The sequence below is a fragment of the Clupea harengus genome, chromosome 25, assembly GCF_900700415.2.
Source record: "Clupea harengus chromosome 25, Ch_v2.0.2, whole genome shotgun sequence".
NCBI classification, from domain to species: domain Eukaryota; kingdom Metazoa; phylum Chordata; class Actinopteri; order Clupeiformes; family Clupeidae; genus Clupea; species Clupea harengus.
Window position 1 is genome coordinate 8,092,604 of NC_045176.1, and position 18,678 is coordinate 8,111,281.

At 43.7% G+C, this 18,678-nt stretch overlaps 1 protein-coding gene across 1 annotated transcript in view; it reads right to left on the bottom strand.

Annotated features, from left to right (window-relative positions):
• Window positions 1-5,720: 5,720 nt before the first annotated feature.
• Window positions 5,721-18,678, bottom strand: part of kcnh2a (potassium voltage-gated channel, subfamily H (eag-related), member 2a) — a 40,665-nt gene continuing 27,707 nt past the window's right edge. The window contains exons 6-15 of the mRNA XM_042703725.1: window positions 13,078-13,500; window positions 12,452-12,848; window positions 11,957-12,156; window positions 11,386-11,638; window positions 10,720-10,913; window positions 10,515-10,620; window positions 9,988-10,248; window positions 9,000-9,192; window positions 8,245-8,431; window positions 5,721-7,797 (exon numbers count right to left, since the gene is read on the bottom strand). Coding sequence (XP_042559659.1) covers window positions 7,360-7,797; window positions 8,245-8,431; window positions 9,000-9,192; window positions 9,988-10,248; window positions 10,515-10,620; window positions 10,720-10,913; window positions 11,386-11,638; window positions 11,957-12,156; window positions 12,452-12,848; window positions 13,078-13,500 — 2,652 coding nt within the window. The 3' untranslated portion in view covers window positions 5,721-7,359. The remainder of the gene's footprint in view (window positions 7,798-8,244; window positions 8,432-8,999; window positions 9,193-9,987; window positions 10,249-10,514; window positions 10,621-10,719; window positions 10,914-11,385; window positions 11,639-11,956; window positions 12,157-12,451; window positions 12,849-13,077; window positions 13,501-18,678) is intronic.

The window sequence follows — 18,678 nt, forward strand, 5'->3', positions numbered from 1 at the left end:
AAAGGGAGGGGTGGATTCTCATGGCTAAGTCTTGACGAGAAGTTAGCAACAAATGCTAAGACTGCTTATAGCAGCTCTACATTGGTGCTATTTAAAGATTCTGGTTGATAAGAATAATGTCACAGAACCATACAACAGCTAAACATCTAGTCTTTGTGGACTCACAGTACAGACTTTAAACTCTGCATATCAACCACTTGGCACTTCCTTCCTCTGAAAGGGAGTCCAGGGAGTAACACTATATGACAAATCGGTCATCACTGTCCCCGGACAGCCTCCAAAGCCCTTGGTGCCTCGGATGCACCTGATGGGTCAGCGCTTTCCCACTGCACTTGACTGCATGACACAATCAGTTCCTGCCTAAGGCTGACATCAGGTGTCATCTGGTCCTGTGCTGAGACACAAGACACACTGGTTGTACCCAGTCCCTGTCCTGCAGAGCGACACACAGCTCTGGACGCCCCTTAACAAATAACAGGTTGAGCTTGGCTGTGCACGTATAGCAAGCAGAGATAATATACATAGAGACTATTGTTGCAGCAGACGCCTCTAATAACACATTTACATACACACACTTTTGCATATATCCAAAAGCAAAGTAAATAAACTGCCCAGCTGAACTGACGCAGCTGTTCTCACAAAGCCCTTACAGACTCGTGCCTAACGTTGACATGGAGACGAGGGGGAAGGCCAGTGCTTAGCTCAGTGGTAAGGGGAAGCCAGTGTGTGGAAGTATTTGTGAACTTGAGGGGATCCCTCTGTCATTGGTGACCATTTGTGTTGCTGCACAAACTCTCTATTCCAGCATTCCTGTATGAACATAGGATGTGGGCTGGGGGGACTGAGTCAATGCATTCCATTGTGAATGAAAAGCTACTGAGCATGCCGTTACTGACTGTCACTCATTGTGGTGGGCTTTAAGTCTCTGTGTCCCAGTCTCTTTCAGTAAGCATAAGGCCCCCCAAAACATTACCGGCTTCACTGACAGATGAATGGCTTTCCTTCGGTGCGTTTGCACTGAACAAAACCCAATGTTCATCCAACCTCCTAGTTAAAGGTAATGCTCTAATATCTAATCTATTTCATTGTTATTGTCAGACAATCAAAGCCATACAGTCAAAAGATCCTTCAACTATCACTATAAACTAAGATATGCTCTACATCTAAACATTTGTTTATCATCCCATCAATGAACCGACACGCAGTTCACTCATTTCTAACAGTGGAATAGGCTTATCTGCGAAAAAATCCATTGATGAACACTCTATCCTGTGTCGCTGCAAAAAAGAAAAGGGCAAACGTCGGCGAGGATTATATTCAGATGCCGTCGCTCTGGAAATGGGAGATCGTCTGTGACAGGACGCCGGGCATCACAACTGCACGGCAGGCCCCAACTTGACACGCCGACAAAGCCCTGGCCCAGCCTGCTGCACAGCACCGCTTCTGTTGCATCAAACATATGATGTCACGTGGGTTTACCTCAGCTCGCAATGAGAGAGTAGAGTTAGTAGAGTTCAAGTATTTTATTCCCAAATGAATGGTTTGTTTATTTGTTTTGTAGTCCACGCCTGGCAGGATGCAACGTTGTGTTTTGCTTTCACTTCAGACTCATAATCGCCAAAGGGTGGGCAAACTGGCACAGACAAAATAGAATAGCCTAAATTCGGCTAGACGAATTATTTGACAATACCACAATCTTCCGGTGTTAGCCTATATTTAGGTTTCAGAGGCTTTACCACAGCCCTGCATGCATTGAGCACAGAACCAGCTTCACTGAATCATGTTGTAGGCTACCTGTTCAAAGCGAACTGAAGTCAACTATTGGTCTTATACTGGAAACATTTTTTCCATAGCCAGTTTATGTTCAAACAACCCACATAATAATGCGCAGTACATTGCATTAACTGTTGGTGAGAGCGGGGTTGGTTGGCACAAGGATGGGTTGATACACAGTTCATTTCCAGGCCAATGAAGGGTGATGCCACAAAAATCAAACATTCAAATGATTGCCTTCTTGTCCTGAGCACATCAATTCTGTCAAAACATCTGAAGAACATTAACTGTTGAGGTGAGGACAACTTTTTGCAGTGTCAAAACAAAGGCATGGTCCCTCCACTAAATACATCATAGAACTGTGTTAGAAAGAGACATAGAAATAGAGAAGGGAATCGGCTATATTTAATTGGCTATATTTGCATTATGAAATTTGAAAGTCTGTGGTGAGTTTTGCAAGCGAGGAAGAAAAAGAGAGAGAGTAACCGGGCAAGAGATTGAACTGGCTTTTACTCTTTGGTGAGAGCTAAAAGAGACAGAAGCATGCAAGTCAGATGCCGAGCTGGCCTTCTTTATTTTGAAATAGTCAGTAATAACATATTAGCTGTCTTGCTATGTTTTGTGTTGCGCTTGCTTGATGTTTGAACTCGACTCACTAGTGTTTGAACTCGACTCACTAATTTTTCATCATAGACATCCCTGCCAATGTTATTTATGAAAGGCTGTAATCTTATCAGTGTCATCCCTGTCTCACGGATATTTGTAGTTTTTCCAGATGCTTAAAGTCATCGTCCTCAGTCCCGTATCAGGCTAACATCCAAATAAATGTATCCCACATCAAAACGTTTGATCAGTCTTCGGCAATCTCACGCCAAATAAGCCTTGGAAGCTTGCAACCTGGAAAACCTAACTCAGTTAACTTGTAGTAAATTACACTGTCCAATTATGCACAATGTGCCTTTATCATGTCGCCAACAACATTTTATCCGATTACACATCCTCCACATTCAAATGCTTTCTGTATTTCAGCTAAACTAAAAATTGTCATTCGTTTTTTGTTATTCTTTTGGTCATGTTAGCGTTCATCTCCGATGTCACAATAAATATAAAACTATGCACAGTCATATTTGTGTAAACTCTTGTAATATTACTCTACCTTGTCAGTGAAAGACTTGTGCCAACCAACCCCATTGCACGTGCCAACCAATCCCGTGCTGGGGCTGTTAGGCACAAGCACACAACATGACTTTAATCGTAATGCATCTGTTTGTTTAACTGAGATCTTAATCTATCAGTTGGTACTGGTTTTATATATATATATATATATATATATATATGAAAATATATAGGAAAAGTGGGCCAACCAACCTCGGTCTCCCCTGCTTCATGACATACCATAAAAGAGAAAATCAATGTATATATATAGCATTACTCCACATTATCCTTACATTTAAACATGGTGCCATAAATCATGACAGAAGTTTAGCAGTTTTAATATCCTCAGGCTTTAGGCCAAGAGTCTCGAACACAGCAGAGAACGACATAACTGACAGCTAGCGACACAGTTGCGTATTTCAGTAGGCCCAGTTTACCACCTTGTCTACTGCCTATAGCGTGCAAAAAGAAAAACAAAGCAGTGTTACAGTTCATCTGTACTTCAATGCATCCCGAATAAAGAAGCCCCCTACCAACTGTCGTCTAGACCACTATGAAACATGTCTAAACGCGTATACCAAGGTATGCTATCCCAATTTAAATATATTTCTCTCTACTGGCAATATACTGTGAACATATAGGTATAAGTTGCAGGTGAACTGACACACGGTAGTCTATAATTGTTATGTAACAATGATAACACTATCATATGATCTCGCATGCTCTCGCAGTGCTGCGGTGGACACCTGTCCACAGCCAGAGCATCTCCACTGAACTGCGGCACCGCGGCAACAAAGGAAAAATAGCTGCATTGCATAATCGCTACAGGAGATTGAATTCAACGCAAATATATTTCCTCCAGGTCATCCTGGAGCGACGATACAGTAAATAAATAGTAGGCTCGAGAACAAATAACTGCGGCTGTCATCAAAGGGCTGCGACTGCACCCTGCATCAACGGACTGTGCCTCGAACAAACACTCCTTCATCAATAATTTCTTCATTTCATAACGGTTTGTGTCTTCCAGTAAGAAGACAAATATTTAGGATTTGTCGATTTAAATTAAAGGCAATTGTTAAATACAGACTCAGAAATTAAAAGAGCACTCACCCGTTGCTGTTTTTAAAATCAGTTATCTGTCGTGGATGTCGTTCTAAAGAATCAGAACCGCCCTCTCGTACAGTGCGCCTGAATGCCCGCAAAGCAACACCCCGCCTCTTTGCAGAAACAACCAATCAGAATAATAGGACACTGCTGTCTTGTCTGTGATCCAATCATGATAAACTGTTTTGACTACTGGGGAAGGTAGCCTTCTCTCGGATTAAAATGTGAGCGTCGCTACAAATGGATAGTCCCCTTCTAGCTATGGAAGGACAGATCATTTGCTCAATGAGAGTGTTTCTCTGCAGCTGAGAGACAATAGCTACACCCAATAGACCCGAGAGAACAGTTTGTTCGGTTAAACTCAAGTAAAGAATGACATAACATTCCCAGAAACCAGCATCAAACATCCCTCAAGTTAGTGTGGAGAATATAGGACCTGCAGGGGCGTGGTGCCTTCTATCAAGACATCTTGGGATCCTAGCTAACGTGTGCATGCATCTTGTACGCCGACCTGATAGGCTACTACAGCACAACAGGTGCTTAATTACAACAATTCTGAAGGATCATGGCATTTAATACAAATAATGACACACAGGGAACAGCTTGGATGTATCGATTGTGGAGAAACTTGTGGAGAAGGTTGGAGCTGCATAGAGCTGCACACTTGGACTATGAACTGTGCCACAGTACGGTGCTTGCCAAGAGAAAGATGTTATTGTTTCAGTCAATACGTTTTATTATCAAGATAGTAAATGTGTCACAGGATGGTCAGCCTTTTTTTATTACTATTATTAAACAGATATTGTGACAGAAATGGAATTTTCTTTTTTCCTATGTTAGTTTTTAATGCTATCGCTCTATACAGATTGAATAGAATAATGTCAGATATGTACTGTGCTTAGCATAATGATCATATTACAGGTACAAAGGCAATGGGAAAGCAGGAGTTTATTTTCGCCTCGTAAGGGTGAATCACAGTCCAAACTCTCCCAGGACCTTGATGGGATTGCCTTACCCTGGTCGAGGGTCACATGACCTGTGGTGTCAGCATGCATGCACATCGAACAGTTGAGATGAGCACATCAGAAATTATACACTTTGCAAAAGGATACTACCAGCATAACCTTCTCAAGCAGTGGCACTGAGGGTTTTAGACATAGCATGTCAAGGCAGACCAGTTTCCATATATATATATGTCTGAGAATTGACTATTTTTGTTGAGACACTGATGATCTTGGGAGTTGTAGTCTTTTAGGGATAACATGACTTTGGAAGTGAGGATTATGGTGTAATGCTGATTTAACCTTGGGCACAGAGCCTAATCCTCAATAACATGAACAAAAAACACTTCAGCCCTCTGTAAAGTCATGGCCGTTTCCATGTGCTTCAAGTGTGGGACAGGATGGGTCACTTCTGCTGCTGAAAGATGAGCCTGTGGAGACTTGCTAATCTTTGGGATGAGTTTTCATGCCGATATGTTGTGGTTTACACACGATTAGAGGATTAGTGCTCATTTGATTCAGTGCATATTATCTCTGACAGATCAACCTGGGACAACACCGGGAAACTAAGTGGCTGGAGATCTTGGGACTTGTCCATACGTTCTCTCCTTTATCATGCGCTCAAATTATGTTGTGTTTCCGGTCTGTGTCTGTGTGTGTGTGAGAGAGAGACTACACAGACTTTGATTGTAGTTGCATTACGTGTTTATATAATTCAAATACACATGTGAATTAAACATGTGTACGTGCATTACATAATTTGGCTATACTTGAGCTAGAGTAATCCTTGTGGTCCAAAGTAAACCCTGATTTATTAGATTAAAGGCAACAACGGGACTTTATTATTACCTCATCATGACATGAATTGTGCATCAACAAATATACCATCTAAAAGAAATGTAGATGATTATACATACACGTAGCAATCTAAACTGATGAAATACCCAAACATATTACCAAATAATGATGTAATAACAAATGAGAAATAGGTAAATAAGGAAGTGAGGCTCATGCCTCTGACAGTATAAACAGCACATTTTTGGAATCAAGATGATTTAGCAAATCATACACAATAAGATAAGATCATGTTCATAATTTTTATTTATTTCAAGGATGCAAATAAGTTATTGTCAATCATTTAAATTATACTTTATGAGTTATCTACATTTTATTTAATTAATAAATACTCTACTTATATATTGCATAACATTCTAGAACACATGTACAGTACATTTTCTCATAACAGACTACATTCTCTCAGGAAAATATTATGCTTGCAATGTAAGAGTGCTTTCTACAACAATGCCATAGCTGAATATTGCATTATACTACATATTTTACTTTGGTCAAATGTACAACTAAATTATTTTAATGCTGGTCTTCCAGTCAGAATGCATAATATTAACATATTATTTTCTGATAGTGAAATTTTTTGTCAACAAGTGAAATATAATTTGGTATAAGAGAGCTTGCTGTCTAAGACACGTACATACAACGATTTCGCCTTTCTTACATTTCTCATTTGAAACTGATGGAAAATGCAGTGAATATACCCTCTGATACTTTGATGGGCAGGTGATAGGATTGAACGCTTTCTCTGTGGGGTGACATACCAATAAAAGTTATAATATTATTAGAGCTTTCAAAGAGAATAGAAGAGTTCACAAAGCGTTGGCCTTGTGGCTTATATCATAGATCCATTCACATGGCAAACTGTGAATCAGATATGTTCATCAAAGCACCCAACCAGATAATGACAAATAAAACATAGCTGTCATGAAATCCGATGACATCACAGGGCACAACACAGTGTTTGTGTTAGACCAGCTAACACAAGCATAGGTTTGTTCATCACTAGTCTTGTGGGGGAAGATGGGCCTGCTGTGCTTTGTGAGTACACACCTGGGGACTGATGTGGTATTGAGTGCTTTTTTTTGGAGAGATCACGCTGACCAGGCTGATTTTCCTTCAGCAGTCTACCGATACAGGTTGATAAGATCACCACACACATTCGCTGTCTGCTGTCTGTTTGCTGCTGTACTTTGAGCTCCAGCTTCAAATTTTTGGATTGGTTATAGAGTCTCATAAAAACAGGCTAATAATGCCCACTCACATTTAAAACTCAACACACACATATAGCAGAATACATCTGGCGCCCAGGACTGGCTCCTCACACTCACAACGGACCATCAGTGTCAACATTGACTCAGTCCTGTTTTCATTACGACTTATGGCTAACGTGTTTGTGATCAGTAAACACTCTCATTGATGGCTTTAGTTTCCACAGATATGCCAAAAATTGTGAGATGCACAGCAGATCCCCATCCTAACTCCCTGGGTCTGAGGCATGTCTTTGGGGGGCACTGGGATCATCCAGGGCAGAGTGCTGATCCGGCAAAGAGAGCCGTCTTCGATATCCGTCCAGGCTTGGGCAGGCTGACCTTGTCCCCGACCCTGACTCTGCCTGGGGCCCAAAAGGGTAGCAGTCCATAAGCACATGTTCAGAGTCACTGGCCAACCCCTGGGGCTGACTCCCCATGTGGTTGTATACATTTACTGATATACTCTCTAAATTGATGCCTGGTGTGAAATCCAGGATGCTCGAGTTCATATCGTTTTCTTGGGGGATCCCAAAGACAGTGTGGCTCTGGGCCTGATTCGTTGGCAGGTCTTGAGGAGGAAGGTCAAACGGCTGTAGCTGCGTGGGCCCACCATCATCAGGAGGATTAAAAGATCCCACAAGGAGGTCCTGCTGTTCTAACATCTAAAGTGGAGATACACAATGAGAGCACAAGGCACAAATAGAAACATTTAGAAAGGCAAGGAGTTTGTCACATGGTTCCTAAGGAGACAGCTTTTCAATTTCAATTTTATTTATTTATATATAGCGCCAATAATAATTACATTTGTCTCAAGGTGCTTTACAGATCCCAGAGCCTTAACCCTCTAGAGCAAGGACAGGCGACGGTGACGAGGAAAAAGAGCCATATAGACACTAACTGAAGAAAATGAAGTGATGTTTCATAAAAATGCTGTCTTGGTTTGCTATCCCTAACCATGTTACCTAACCAATCCTAACACTGCTAAATAATTGTAGGTACAATTGGTTTGGTACCAGCCAAGCAAATGGTACCAGCAGTACAATATAGCTGTGAAGCTGTACATGGCAGAGATTCTGTACATGTGTTTTGCAAAAGAAGGCCTGAGATACCCATATTACCTGCCTCTCTGTGGCCAGCAGGGGGACAGAATGCACCATGTTCTGATCCAGTGTGGGAGGGCTGGGCAACGTCTGAGATGGGGATAACACTGAGCTGTAAGAGGGGGGGACGAGAGCCATCGGCCTCTGCAGCAGCTGCAGGATGGCCCCAATGTCTGTTGACATGCGAGTCTCCAGCCTGGGACACACACACAGACACACGCCCACACACACACACGCACACACGCTCACACACACACACACACACACACACACACACACACACACACACACACACACACGCACGCACGCACACACACACACAGATACACACAAACAGCATGTTAATAGAAACAGTCAAAGCATCACATTACAGTTTTTCTGTTAATGACTAGTTAATAGGCCCAGTCACAGTGTGTAAGTAATGGAAAAAGACTGTAACTGAAATGGAAATGGCTAATCCACGAAAATGGCTGACACAAAATACTCGGACGTGTAAATCTGACACCTAATAACATCTCTGATAAGAAACTGGGATTGCTATGTTAAGAGTTAGGGGAAGGGAATAGAACTACTGGCTGAGGGCTGGAGCTGTTGCTATTCTTTGTGTTTGTGGTGAGATGTATTCCCCTCCCCAGTAGGGGGCAGTGAGCCAGTGTCGAGCTCCGAAGCTCAACTGTGTTTTTGAAGGGTGAGGGTCCGCAGCACTCTGGCTTACAGTCAGGCATGTGTAGCATTGTAATCAGCTGACCTGAGGTTTCACTTACCTGTTGAGTTGCCTCTGCAGCAGCTCTAGCCGGTTCTCCACCTCACTGCTCTGTCTGCGTGTGAAGCCTTGCAGGAGGGCACCAGGGGAAGAGGTAGGTGGTGCAGTGAGACTGCGGCTGGGGACCTCCTGGTACTCAGGGCCACGATTCTCCCCCCAGAAGTTGAAGATGTTGGAAACCCCTGAGAAAGCCCCTACAGAACAGTTCAGGGACAATGTTAATTCAATGTGTACAACACAACATTACAGAAAAAAATGAGTGCTGTCAATCGATGAAAGAAATTAACTAATTAATCGCACAATTTGCTGTGATATATCGCTTTATTTTTTCTTAAGACAACAACAAAAAGGAAGTATATTTAAATTCAAATACCATCTTTACTCTCCTGTGTACTACACATTTCCAATAAAACCATCAAGGCAATCAAAATTGACTGTCAACTTAAAAAGGCATATTTATCATATGCAACATATATGTGGTTATATGTGTCGCATATATGTTATATGTGTTTTTAAAGAGATATTTTGTTAGTACGTGGTGTGCAGCCCATCGGGTTTGTTGTAAGTTGATGTGCTCAATAAACTTGTACGTTTGTGGATTCAACTAAGCTCTGTTGATTCCCCCCAGATATTTTAACCATTATATGTGCAAAAACAGAAATAATAACAAAGCCTAGGCAGCTGCGTTAATTGTGTTCATATTTCAAATTAATTGAAACTTTGAACGAAATTGAACAGCCCAACATTGAACACAAAAAACCCAAACAAAGGGAAGTTTTGGGAATGAATAAACGCTGTGTATTATAATCTCCATAAATTAATCAGAAAAACATTACATTAAGGTAAAAGTAAAAATAAAAATAGATGGTGAACAAAACAAAAAAATTGTGAACAAAAACAAAAGAAGTTCCTTTGCCTTTAACAAAATATTAACCTGGGAGCTATCGTATATTTAGTAATCCAGCCATTAGTGATCCACTGATCCTGACCTGACAGGGCATTACAGCTGTTGCTGCTCTTCTCCTTCTCCACCTCTGCAGCGTCGCTCATGGCAAGCGGAGTGGACTGGCTCTGGGAATGAGACGTCAGGACGGACTCCACCTCCTCATCGCTACTGGAGCAGGGAGGAGAGGAGCCAGGCCTACCATGACCTTTGACCTTGGGGTTCGGCTCGTCTCCTGGGCACCGGGCCGCATGGCGGGAGTTTCTCTGGGACTGTGATGGAGCCCCTGCGCTGCTGTTATCTGATGCTGAAGGTGTGAATAATATTCTACATTACTAAGAGATATGTCGTTTTAATTGAATTGTAGAAGATCAAGAGATTGTTAGGATACATTTTGGTTTGTAAGACTTTGTTAGGTCATCTCAGTGAATGCAGGCTCTGTCAAATATAATTCATCTTTTTAACGTTTAATATTATTTAATTGTTTTAAAGTGCCAAGTCATAACACAAGTGGCTGGTGCACAGGTTCATAAATATTGTACATGTGAAACGGAAGAAGACCTGATGCTTTACCTCTGCGATTCTTGCGATGAAAAGAATACTTATTCCTGCGAATGTTGGGATTGGAACTATGACTGTCTGAGTCCTCACTGCTCAATGAATCCACAGCCATGTTAGTCTAAAAAATGAGAGTGCATTATCAATTTATGGGCATTTAAAATGTATTTAAGCACTCAACAGTCAACAAATAAATGTAAGGGTATAGTCAGGGTCTCACATCACGCAAGTTAAAAGTGATTTCCAGGTTGCTCCAGAAACAGTCAGAGAACTCTGGGTACATGTCCAGAACATCTTGGACATCCTCTCTCTGGATCTTGTGCAGGTCACAGTAGGTCAGTGCTCTGACGTCCGACGTGGACTTCCCCGGTCGTGTGTATAAGTTGATGGGCTCCCCAAAGATGTCATTCTTCCCTGAAGAGAGACAAATGACCATAATTTTTTTTTTAAACTATGCATTTCACCTCTCAGACTGGTGCTATGCAATGCAAGCCTTTCAGACTGGGGTATATTTGTCCAATGTAGGTGGAAATAGATAGTGATTTTCAAGAGGCCATTGCCAAGCGTATCCAGCAGATGGTGCCAAGAGCATTACAATGCTACTGTTACACTTTCCAGTGTTACGCTGGTGGATTTCATCCAGGACTTTTGGTCTCCAAATCCCTCTGTAAATATTAGCCTTGCTCTACTACATTAGCTTGTGCAATCTGCAAAAACATGCCACATTTAGAACAAAGACTTTGTCGATGAGTGGTTTCCACACCGTAATTACTTGCTGCTGCATCACCAAAGGCCTCGGCAGTATAGCACTAACACATATGTGTGCCCCAGCGTAATGATATGCCAACAGAGCAACCTTCGTCTGTCCTCCACACAGATGTCTCACCCAGGATGGCGACCACCACATCGTCACGGAGGATTTCGATGGAGCCGCGCGAGATGAAGTAGAGTGCTGAGATGACGTCGCCGGCGTGGACCAGTGTGTCTCCTGGAGGAGCGTGGGTGGTCTTGAACCTCATGGCCAGGGCGCGCAGACAGCCCTGGGTGGAGCCCTGGAAAGCCTTGCAGTCATGCAGCAGGGAGCGGTTCAGGTGGAGGCAGATATCTGCCTGCAGGCATTCAGGGAAGCCTTTCAGCACCTGTCAGAACAAGGGGATGTGAGAGAGAGACATATATAGATTTATAGTAAGACACTAATGCGGCAAGCAGTGGGAGAACACACTGTCCAGGGCCAAAGATGAGCTGTCTAATATGATCCCTAATGCAGGTGTGGTGGTATATATGTTAGCCTCTGTGTGCATATCATGAGTGTGTGGTGTTACATTCATTTCTAACAGTCATTTTAACTATGTTTAAATTCCTCCTGAAACCAGGAATAGATCAAGATAAAAACACTTCCCTGATTAAATAAATGTTCACCATCATGTGTGTGCAATTCATGTTTATTTGGTACTCACTGCATTCATATCTATGCCATTAGTGTAGGACCATGCGTGCTGGAAGTACTCCTCCAGTCTCTGGCGCAGAGGGTTGGGGATCTGGTGGAAGCGGATGAACTCTCGCACCCTCATCATCTGGGCGTGGTACCGCGCTGTTCCAGAGTAAAGGCGCTGGATGATGGCCGAAACGTTCCCAAAGATGCTGGCATACATCAGCGCTGTCAGGGACACAAACAGAAGTTCGGTTCTTTTTTGTTTTCAACGCACAGTGCGGACAGCTGTTGATGAGCTGTTGTACGGGAACATGTGCTGTAAATGAACTCATTCGAATGGATTAGTGCTTAGAAGTAATGCTCAAGCTATTGTGTGAGGACACTGGAAACCTATGGATACTTTTGTATCATGCGATCATAATGCAGGCAGTTGATTGGCACCCTGATGAACGCTGTAATGTATTAAAGGCTATTCAGTTAGTGCACGAATATTCGCAGGGTCAAACACATCATGACTCACAGCCAATGAGCATGACGCAGATGGAGAAGATCTTCTCCGGGTTGGTGTTGGGTGAGATGTTGCCAAAGCCCACGCTGGTGAGGCTGCTGAAGGTGAAGTAGAGGGCCGTGACGTACTTGTCCTTGATGGACGGGCCGGAGTTGGAGTTGGAGTGATTGTAGGGCTTCCCCAGCTGCTCGCCGAGGGAGTTCAGCCAGCCGATGCGAGAGGAGTTGCTCCGCTCCATGTTGCCGATGGCGTACCAGATGCAGGCCAACCAGTGGGCGATCAGCGCGAAGGTGCACATGAGCAGGAAGAGAACGGCCGCCCCGTACTCGGAATAACGGTCGAGCTTACGGGCCACACGCACCAATCGCAGCAGTCGAGCGGTCTTCAGGAGCCCGATGAGGGTTGTTGTCTGGAGGGTATGACAAAGAGGATTTGTGATTTAATAACGTGCAGCCTTTCAAGACTTCAAGTTGTCTTATCAAGAGAATACACAAAAGTATTAATTATTAAAACGCAACCCAGTTAACTTTGCAGTTAAGTCTGGAGACATTCACTCCTAAGCTCTTGATTGATTTCTTCACTCTGTTAAACTACTGTTTAAAGTGCCTCCGTGAGTAAGAGCATACGCCCTCCCTTACCTCTTCCCCAGACCGGTAGATGAGGAGGTCAAAGGGTATGGCTGCCACCAGGTCGATGAGGAACCAGCCCTTGAAGTAGTGCACGGCGATTCGTACCGGGTGGCTCACCACCTCGTCGTTGTTGTTGACGTACGTCGTCCTGAAGTTGATGATGATGTCCAGGATGAACAGGATGTCCACGATGAGGTCCACCACGTTGAGCGGACTGCAGGAGTAGCCGCAGCTCAGCATGGCAGCCTCCTCCGCATCGCTCAGCAGGAAGGCGGCCGAGTAGGGCGTGAAGACGGCCGTGTAGATGACCAGCAGCAGGATCACCCAATCCCACACTGCTTTGAAGGGGCTGTAGTGCAGGATGGTCCATTTGTGGATCCGCGGGGCCTGGAGCTTGTATTCGGGAAGCACATCAGCGCCCAGGGAGAGTACCTGAGGAAAGGATTGATGTTTACAACATATGTGTGCTAACTAGATATCTGGGATTAATGAATGACACGTTGAATAGATTTGTTTAAACGGATTCAAACCAAACTTATTTGTTGAGGATGTGGTGTGTGTTTGAAGTAGAGCATCAGGGGGCTGCTAGACGAAACATACAAAATAACTGTCAAGAAGTCCTCTAACAGTAAAGCTCACATACATTGTGTCTACAAACATGACATTTCTACAGTGCAAGATTGCCTTGAAAGTGAATATCTAACTGACAAATGACCTTGTTCACGACAAACATGATTATATGGCAGCATAGCACTAAACTCACTGCCAGGCTCTTTGGCGACGACAGTATTGTGGATTTCCATTACCGCACAATCTGTGTCACACGCAAGCCCACGGGCTAAACAGTCTGCAGTGCCACTCACACATGCCATTCTCACACATGGTGGCACAAACATTACGCCTGATCATCCTCTGTGACACACATACATACAGACACACACACACACACACCACACACACACACACACACACACACACACCACACACACACACACACACACACACACTGACACACACACACACACACACACACACACACACACACACACACACACACACACACACACACACACACACACACACACACACACCACACACACACATACATACTCACATGTATAATTCTCTCAAGATGCAGTATTATTTAAATCCAGCCAACAATTCTGTCATGATATGACATGTGATGACCTCAGATCAGTTTCTAACAATAAGATATTGAATGAGAAAATACTCAAATCCTTTTCAAATACATTTAACATCCAAGATGAGGAGTCAGGATTTCCCCTGGCCCACATACAACCCTACATCAACTACCGATATGACTCTTCTCTGGGAGGTAGACAGTGGCCTATTTTCTGTTGATTAAGAGGCAGTAACACAAACCAAATGAACAGGCTATATTCAGCATGGCCTTTTCAGCCCTAGACCGTAGCTGTAGCCTACCGCAAGAAGACTAATATGCCACACAATGGCACGTCAAGAGAGAAATATTGAGAGAATCACTGAGAGAAATATTTCCACCAAACCTAATACAATGTCTCTCAAGCTTGGAGTACTACGGCAAGCGTATGTGTACAGGCACAACAGCTCCACAATTGCTCCAGTCCCGAGCGACTGAATTTAATTAGCACTGGGGCATCCCCTAATGCCCCTACATGAAGGCACATTTTTCACTAGTAATTGGAGATGTCAAAACCAGATGTAATTACACACACACATAGTAAGCTGTCCTGCTTGTTCAAATCCTGTCTACTATTACATTCACAACATGATATATTCTGAGATCATTTACAACGCAGTGAATGTACAGCTTGATGTAATCCCTGTGTCAGAGGGACATTCAATGGGATCACGTCACCCAAGCAAGGTTGTACCTGCGTCATTCCCTGAGTCAGCTATATGAATACTCTCCATTTGTCTGATGCCCTGACGCTTGCTCATAATTCATCCACACTAATCTAATGTTTCTCTTGTCCATTACCCCCTAATTAGACCAGGGAAATACATCCACAACAGGCCCCTATGAGCAGAAGTCCCCTTACTGTAATTGATTTATGGAAGGACTGCTCTCTATTCCAGGATATCCTGCATTCAAAAAAACTAAATTATATTTTGGGCTAAATACCATTTGATTCTATCACCCGCTTTCAGTTGCCATGACAAGCTAATGAAACCAGCATCCTAGTTAGTGAGTAGATTTAGAATCTTTAATTGATGCTTCTATTTCTGTATCTGGGTTAGAGTAAACAGAGAGCTGTGTACAAGCTGTTTACTTGACTGAATGATGATGTCAAATGTGACATCTCCTTGAATATAGGGTACAAATGTGACAGTCGTTATGCTAAAAATAAAACTGGTATAGCTATTTAAAAAATACCCAATGACATCAAGACGGGTAGCAGTGTTACAAAAGAGGGCAGATCAATTTTCCCACAAAATGGAATGAAAAATTGCATCTGCTGAGGTCCCCATTGGTATCAAACTGACCTTTTTGGAAAAGAGTAACTTTTTCCAGGAGGTATCTCTCGCGATATCTCCCCACAGCACCAAACATCCCCTATACCCCCTGCTACGTCCCCGCCAGAACATCTCAATATAAAGATTACATAATGATAATAATGAAACTGCTCAAGAATGACAAGCCACTGTATTTGCATCAAGACATGCGTGTATCATGCTGTAACAATGCTCTATCGTTGTCTACACTCTTTGGCTTAAGCTGTCCTTTACCTGAAGACGTCCCCCCTTTACCTTCACAACCACACCTCTACTTTCACAGAGCATCCCTCATCCCTCAAGAGATGCCTCCTTATTGGCTCAGTGCCACCTTACCTCTCTCTCCTCCGTGGACGGGCGAGGGCTTGTCTTTCCCCAGCACCTCAGCTTCAGAGAGCAGGGCGCTTCACAAGGCATGGGTGCAGACGGCGCAGGACGAGGCAGCACAGAGGGAGAACCGGAGCGAAGGAGAGCGTTCAGCAGCAGCTTCAGGGCCAGGGTCAAAATCATGGTCCCCGGCAGCACCGTGTGGAGGAGCGACGCGCCGAAACAATCGCAAGGCCAGGGCACGCGCGCACCTCTGCCTCGGCCCTGAACCAAAGTACCATCCCAGAGACACGGGCAAAAGAGCCTGTCCCGTCCTGTTCCAACACTGACACCTGTGAAGCTCCAACCGCGATGTCACGACTCGTCTGTCTCGTGTGCGATAGCACTGCGCAGTCCTCGGACATTGAGTGAGCAGCCTTGGCCCCGTCTCGTGGCTATCTTGGTGGTCTGGAACCTCTAATTACATCAACCCCACTTCCTCCCTCTGCTTATCTGTTTGCCTACACCCACTCTGCCTCGGCAAAGGGGACTTTGAAATGTTGACCATACACAAATAAACCTGAAGCAACGGATCAACAGAATCTTCAAGGAAGAATCAACACCAATTCTAGGAGCACAGCTGTACAACCTAGTTTTGATGCAAAGTAGCTATGATTGCCCCTGCTACTAACACACACACTCCACTAGAGAGAGAGAGAGAGAGTGTGAGAGAGAGAGAGAGAGAGAGAGAGAGTGAAGGAGGGGCAACTAAGGAGTGAGATAGGGTCTCTTGGAGATACAGTACAATGAGGGTGGGTACTTAGGGGATAGAGTACAATGATGACACACTTCCTTCAACAAATCAACCTGTCTTTTGAAATATACTTCCATTAAGAAACAGATAGCATTTCTTTTAGTTTAGGCTCTTCTTACTGAAGTTAATGAAATGCATGTAATGAACACTGTGTCAAAAGTATGGGGGGCTAGTACATTGTAAGGGCATCACTGCTAAGCTGACTTGATGTGTGACTGAGAGCTATTGTATTACATACAGCAGACCATCCAATAATAATGTTAAAGCTGGCGTTAAAATCCTTTGAAATCCCTCCATTATTCAGGGCCAGTTGCCAGTAGGAACAAGATATTCTCTGTAGCTTCTTCTGAAACAAAACTACTGTGCTCACACTGATAACAGTGAGATATCACATGTATTTGGCAATACATACCCCAGGCTATCAAGGTCTGGGAATTCTCACTCTCAAATGGGTGAATCATGGTAATGGACAATAAGACTTCCTGTGGTGACAAAGGACTTGTGCTTTATGTCATTCCTTACAGCCATGGCATACTCAATGCGTTGCATGAGTCAGCTTGTATTTATAGCATGTTTCTACCCCCCCGCCTCACAAAAACGGAGTAATCCCTAGCCTCTTATGCTCCTATAGAAGCTCAGGGTGATTTTTCAGCAACACAGACCCACTAAACAGTCACCACCATGTACATTCTGCTCCCCCACTCATACAACTCACTTACCGTACTTACTACATATATATGTATATTATTTAATTTAATATTCCTCACCCCTACACCCTGTAAACTGCTGCTAGCCTTTCATTTAAATTTTAATTGTTGTTACTATGTTATATGTTATATGTTATATGTTACATATTTAAATTTTTGTATCTTTTATGCCCGTCTACTGCGTAGATGTTGCCTGCCTGGTCACAAGAATTTCATAGCTCTGATGACGCTAAGCTATTTGGTGCATGTGACAAATAAAACACTTTGACTTTGACTTTGGTCCTTGAACTATCCCTGTCAAGTGGTCTACAGATTGCCCCTGCATTGGCAAGAGTGCTCAGCAGAAAGAGCGAGACAGAGAGAGAGAGAGAGCGAGAGCGAGAGAGAGCGAGAGAGGGGGAGAGTTCAGTAACCACTCTCAAACTAATTCCTCAAGTGCTCTCAGGTGTTGGATGGTTGCACAGGATCTGCACACAGCCTGCTCTTTCTCTGAGAGTTCATGTGACCTTGAGAGAGAGAGAGGGGGCTGCCCTGACTGCATGGGGAGAGCAGGTTCCTCTGATAATATCCACCATCATTCAGCATATATGGGCACTCTGTTTACACCAGGAAGGTCAGTTTATGCAATGCAAAAACAAAATATGTACATATACGTAACATTCATTCTGCAAGAATGTCTTAGGGCTCTATGAGGTTGCTTGAGGTCATACGTGATGCCCTCCCTCTTCCAGGCGAGTTATTGTTCAGACAGTCAATACACATCACTACAATATCCAACTTCTAAACAGCGTCACCTAGGACGCAACGAGCCATGGTCAGTGCTGTAACCCTGCTTGGTACCTCGACAGTCATATCTGGGTCTGGAGAAATGTTTCTTCTGTCCTTGAGGTGTTCATCAGAGTACAGTCTGATTAGCCACTGAAGGGACAGGCAGACACAAGTGACAGATTTACTGCACACACGTGTGATAGATGGAGAGGTGGAGGAGGTGCACTGGCCTTGGGACACCTAAAGGCCTTGTGAGTTTCGAGTTATTGCTGTCAACGGACGACAGCCCGGCTGTGTAACTGAACCCACAAGCAGAAAGCTCACTGATGCACTGAGTGACGCAGTAAAGTCAGATCAGCAGAAGCTGATATAGTCAACCGTGTTCAAATATACATAACACAGCTAATTATCACCTGAACATGAGACCAGTTCTAACATTTGTCCAGAAGGAGGCAATGGTTGTCTGATAACACCCACTCAGGGTTTCCATGATGTCATATAGTGAACACAGTCATATGG